Raw genomic sequence first — 6000 nt, forward strand, 5'->3', positions numbered from 1 at the left:
GGCCATTTTACACCATCCAGTCCCAGTTAACTTGTGTATCACTGCAGACTCCTGCATGACCTCAGGGGACACCAGAAGCCCAGCTCAGCTGAGCCCAAATGCTGAGCCACTGAATCATGAGAAATAACTTGGTAGTTGTTTGAGGCATCATGGTAGGCAGAATAATGGTCCCCCAAAAATGTTCACTGTCCTAATCCCCCAAACCTGTGAATATGTTTATTAACAACCTTGAGATAGAGAGATTATCCTCGATTTTCTGGGTGGGCCCAATGTAATTACAATTGTCCTTATGAGGGAAGAGAGGCCAAAGAGGTCAGAGCCAGAGAAGGCCAGAGTTAGAGCAGATTTGACAAGAGAAGCAGAGGTCCGAATGATGAGATTGCTGACTTTGAAGATGGAGGAAGGGGCCACAAGCCAAAAAATGCAGGTGGCCTCCATCAGCTGGAAAAGGGGAGGAAACACACTCCCCTAAAGCTTCCAAAAGGAACACAATCTTGCTGATACTTTGATCTGAACCCAGTAAAACTCATCAGACTTTGACCTACAGAGTAATAAACATGTGTGATGTTACACCAGTAAATTTGTGGTAACTTGTTATAGCAGCAAACCTAATATAGCCACTAAGATTTGGGGTGATGGTAAACAGCAAGCAATAACTGACACATTAGTCCTCTGAAAACATGACACTAAGAGAAAAAAAAATCCTATGTTTTATTTGATTAAATATCAGTATATAATAAACTAGCTTTAAGTTGAAATCTTAGCCATCCCATAAAATCGTAAATACTACTCTTTTCTAACTCCTTATCAATAGATGCTCCTATTTGAATCAGTGTAGTAAAGCAAACATGAGACCCTGTAACAATTCATTCTCTTCCAAATGAACACAACTGAAGGAGGCACGTGGATTATTGGCTGGAGTTGATACACTGCCCCGCAAACACAGATCTAGCAGTTAGTGCAGACTAAGGAATTAAATTCCATTTGACCTTTTTAAGTGCTTAATTAAAAAACAAAATAATGTTTTCATCCCTCTGAGTATGCAAAAGAAGTATGAGCTAAACTTGGAAGAAGGTACAACTCTCTCCTTTTCTTAGGAATGAATTCTCAGCCAAAGAAGCGACACAATCTAAATGCTGTGTCACTGACAGAGTAATTTATGAGCCAAAGGCCTTCCAAAACACAAGACCTTCACCCTTTAAAGTCTTCAACAAACTCAAAAGTGATAGTATTACACAAATTTATACATGTCTGATCATTTCCCCCACAATAAAATATCTCACTCCCCAGATACAAAACTAGCCTAATGATATTCATTCATGGACACACCCACATTCCATTCTGGTCTGTTAGAATGCCTGAGTCAGTATATCTTCAGTTACTATGACCAATGGGTCACAAAAGAACGTGTTTTGACATTCAAACATACACAAGTGTTCTATTGCTACATTAGATTCAAAAATTTCAAGATTAAAAAAATTAGATATCCAAAAAAGTTCCCTAATCTGTAAAATAAAACTAATTAAGCACCAAAGATTATTAATTTAAAAGAAATGATGTATCTAAAATACATAAACTCAGCTCAAAAAAATGTAAGTCACCCTTCCTTGCAATAGTGTATCAGGAATTTAAGGGTTCTTTTATTTATAAGGTATATTCTTTCATTATCATACCTCCTTATTCAAATAATAGAGGCATTAAAAAAAAAACCACTGCAAATTACTAACGTAATCAGGAAATAAGATATTCCACATGGATGAATCTAACATAACTGAAGCATATAGTCCTTAAGCAATTTCTGCCCCACATGCTCAAATCATTTCCGACAGAAATGTTTTCTAGGCGATGTTACTGATTCCCTTGCCTTCTTAAACAGAGTGGACTCAATAAATTTATTATTTTCAAAATATTGTAGCAGCATTCTCTCAGGTCATCACAGAGATTTCACCTAATTCTGGAAAATTAGAGAAATTCTATTCAAAACAGTAATAGTATGTTTGTCTATTTATACCACAAGAAAAGATGGTTTACATAGTGTTTTAATTGTAGCTTTTTCTTTTTTAAGGTTCCTACATAAAAAGTTATGACTTGGCACACCTAGCTCTGGGCTTCCCTATGCTAATCTTAGACTGGGATGACCATCACCCCAAGCAGATCTTCAGACTAAGAGGCTAATACCAGTATTATGAGTAGTAAGTTTATAGTTTTAAACCCACCTAACAAGTACAACAATCACTAATGATATAGGACTTAATACAAAGTACTTTCAGTGTCTGCACACACGATTTCATTTCATCTTCAAAATCTGATTTGGTAAAATTCTGTTTTTACTACTGTTTTACAGATGAAGAAACTCAGGCACAGGTTAAATAAGAAGCCATAGGTCATATAGCTAAGAAGCGGCAAGGCAAGACTCAGACCCAGGCTCGAGTCTGAACTCTTAACCACTTTGCTATAAGCTACCTTTGGACAAAATCCAATTGCTCTTTTAAAGAATTTATTATCAGCAGAGCTAACCAACTTTATATCATCAACATAACTTTCTTAATGCTATCAGCTAATCATAATAATAAACGTGCCTTAACTGCTTGTTCATCCATGAATCAAGATGGATTTTTTATCTGGTTGGCCCATTAAGAACATTAGGGATACCCTGTTTAGAAGCTGATTCAAACAAATTGTAAAAACATTAGACACTTAGGGAAATCTGAACTCTGACAGAAAGTTCGATGACATTAAGGAACTGCTGCCTATTTTTTAGATGTGATAATAGCATTATGATCAAGTTTTTTTTTTAAGTCTTTAATGTTCAGTAATAAATACTAAAGTATTTATGTATAAAATTATATGATCTTTAGAATTTGATTCCAAATAATTCAGTGGGAGGGATTAGAAGGGAATGCAGTAAAACAATATGGCCATGTGTTGCTGGGAGATGAATGCATGAGGAGCTATTATACTTGTGTAATTTGAAATTTTCTATAATGAAGAAAAGGAACATTGCTAAAGTGTTCTAATAATTACTACTGTATATAATGATCTGTTTGTAAAATAATTTGCACTTAATAGTTCTCCATATCAATTCGGCAGAACATTATTGGATTGTGCTCGATGTTAGGAAAACATTTCTCTGAATACGACAGGAGTCCTACATTCATGAAGCTCACAATCTAACAGGAAATGTGTTCAACAAGTAAATAAATGCAAGTGAGATGGCTATTGTGAAAGGTGACCTCCCCTCGGAAGAAGGGAAATCGAATTATAACCTGGAGGTTAAATCTGAGTTTGCCAGGCAGAAGAGGTAGGTAGAGGAAGAGTGTGCCAGACTGGTACTAGTGACAGCAGGGAGGAGAACCAGTGCACAACAGCCTTGTTTGAGGAAACAAAACTTTAGGACGATTGTAGCCTTTCTCAATCAGAGTTACCAAGAGAATTAATCCCTAATGCCCTGGCATTAATGAACTGACATCTCTCCTATGCCTGTAGGATGGCATGATTAAGAATCATCTTTGGGAAAACTGAGAAAATAGTTCTTGTAAATAATTTTCTGGGTTTTGTGGTTCTGATAAGGAACTCTGGTTGAAAAAGTCATTTGAACTGACTTTCAATTGTTTTTTCAGACAAGGAACTGTACTAGTTAGTTTCACTGTGCAAAAATGTTGTGAATGCTATAATTAAGTACCTAATCTTTGGAACCAATTCAAATAGCTCACTCATTACCAATTAAGGAAAAGATGTCAAAGCTGTTTTTTCCAACTGCAACTGATCTAACTTTTCATAATATAACCCATACATATTTCTGAGCACACTCTAAAAAGAAAGGCTTCTTTTAAATAAAAGTTTCTTTCAAATGAGATTTGTACTAGCTTCAGAATGACATCTTTAAGCAGAATGAAGTATATTTTCAACTTTCCAAATGCTTTGTTCCTGTCAGCTACTTAGGAGAATACAAAGAAGAAACAACACATAGGGCTAAAGTTTTAAGGAATCCTATTCTAAGTTGTAGCATAATATAATCAACGTAAGGGGAAAATATATGGTACATGACTAGCTCTATACAGCTAATGTAAAATGTGTTCTGGATTTTTGTTAGAAGATTTAATTAAGGTTAACAAATTGATGTATTTTCCACAAGATGATAGAGAACTTGAAAAAAATATATACAGTGGTGTTTGAATGCAAGTAAACTCTGTGAAACTTTCAATATCTTAGACTTAACTTATAGAATCGTAACTACATCTCCAAAAAAAAAAAAATTACTACTCTCCATTTAAGTTTTTCAGTCTAGTGTAGAGATATTTTTAGGCTCACTTTGCAACAATTCAAAAAAGTAACTGTTTGAAACTTGCACAACAACCTTAAGAAAGAGGAACTACCGTGGGAGAAAAGGAAGTGGACAACTGGCCACACGAAATTCCTGTCAACGTATATTGCCAACAAGAAGCCAAAGCTAGAGAAATAATCGACAAAATAACGGTGTAATTAATCCACATTCAATTTCCAAAGAACAGATAAGTATTCCTGTGACGTTATGCTTCATAAGCACACACAAAAATGGTTTATTTCTTTACTCTAGTTTTTTAAATTGTGGGCTATTAATTTTGGTTTGCACATTTTCGGCGAGCAATGTTTCCTTTCAATTAGTGTCAGTCCCAGGTATAAAACTTCATCGGTAGTTAGCTGAGCAACAGAATCTGACAGCACTATTGACTATAGGAACAGATGCAATGGTTTCAGGAATCGACTCATTTTAACGTTTTGCTGTCATTTTGTTCACAGCATCCTTAAAGGCATAGCTCCTGTGAGGGCTGCACGAACCCCGCAAATCACATTCCAATCCATTTCCAGGCGGCGGCTGCACACATAGCACTGAGTCACTAAGACATCCGACTCCACCCTGCAAGTCATCCGCGCTTTTACTTCCAACAGGACCTGTTCGGTCAGGCCCCAACTTCAACACTGGAAGAGACAGGGATCCACTCGAGGGGCATAAAATAACCGGGGCTGACGGAGGTTTTTCACTACTGTCTTTGAGGACAGACTCAAAACTTTCCACCCAGAACTTCACCTATCTGCAGGACAAGAAGAAGAACAAAACCGCGGACGAACCGCGGCCGCAGAGCAAGCGGCATCCGCGGTCCCCTCTGGTCCTCCTGGGTCCTCCCCAGCCCGACCCCCGCACGCACACTCTGCGCACGCGCGCGCACGCGCTTTCCCCTCGGTGGGCTCCGAGGCTGACAGAAGGTGGGAAGGAGGGTGGGGGCCAAGAGGGCTCATGGCTGGCTCAGCCCGCAAGTTTTCTCACCTCGGTAAACGGGTCCATCGCCCCGGGCTTCGCGTGTCGATTACGAGACGACGGAAACGGTGGTTCAAATTCAGAAAAAGAAAAGAAGTGAGTGTCGGCTCAGTGTGTCCCTTGGAGAAGTCGAGAAGTCCGGGGCAGGGAACCCTCCCAGCCTACTCTCTTCTCTGCTCGCAGCCTCCAGTGTCGGACTCGGCCTCCAGCGGCGGTTCAAATTTGAATTTCAGCGCCCGGATCCAGGCGCATGCGCGCAGAGTGGGGAGAGTGTCCGGGCACGCCTCTCCCCGCCCCCGGCGCTGGATCACGGGGCCTCGCCGGGGCCCGGTGTTTCCCAAGGGTGGCCTTTCCACCTCTTCTCAGTGACAGCCTAGCCCAGGCTACGAGTGAGGCGGGGTTGCGGCGCCCCGGCCCTTCAACTGCCTCTCTGCTCAAAGCCCCACCCCCAGCGCTCGCGCACCCCACCCTGTTTGAGCCGATCCTTAATGCATCCCGGTGCTTGGGCGTTCCGGATTTCCTTCATTCCTGCATCTAGGATTAAGAGCCTTTATGGACCTTTGACCTTACAAAGCTTTCTCTCCGCCCGCCCCTTCTTCACCCCAGGGGGCACTCAGGCTAGGCCTTCCTGAGGGACAGGTCTGGTGGGCCCCCGGCCACTCGGGGCCGATGACCGGTGACCCCACCTTGAGCACTGGAGGCTT

General features: G+C 40.6%; 1 protein-coding gene across 1 annotated transcript in view; it reads right to left on the minus strand.

Annotated features, from left to right (window-relative positions):
- Nucleotides 1-5641, minus strand: part of ANLN (anillin actin binding protein) — a 50713-nt gene extending 45072 nt beyond the window's left edge. Inside the window, exon 1 of the mRNA XM_032482949.1 lies at nucleotides 5306-5641. Within this exon, the coding sequence (XP_032338840.1) occupies nucleotides 5306-5323 (18 nt within the window). The 5' untranslated portion in view covers nucleotides 5324-5641. The remainder of the gene's footprint in view (nucleotides 1-5305) is intronic.
- Between the last annotated feature and the right edge of the window lie 359 nt (nucleotides 5642-6000).

This window comes from Camelus ferus, chromosome 7 (genome assembly GCF_009834535.1).
Source record: "Camelus ferus isolate YT-003-E chromosome 7, BCGSAC_Cfer_1.0, whole genome shotgun sequence".
NCBI lineage: Eukaryota > Metazoa > Chordata > Mammalia > Artiodactyla > Camelidae > Camelus > Camelus ferus.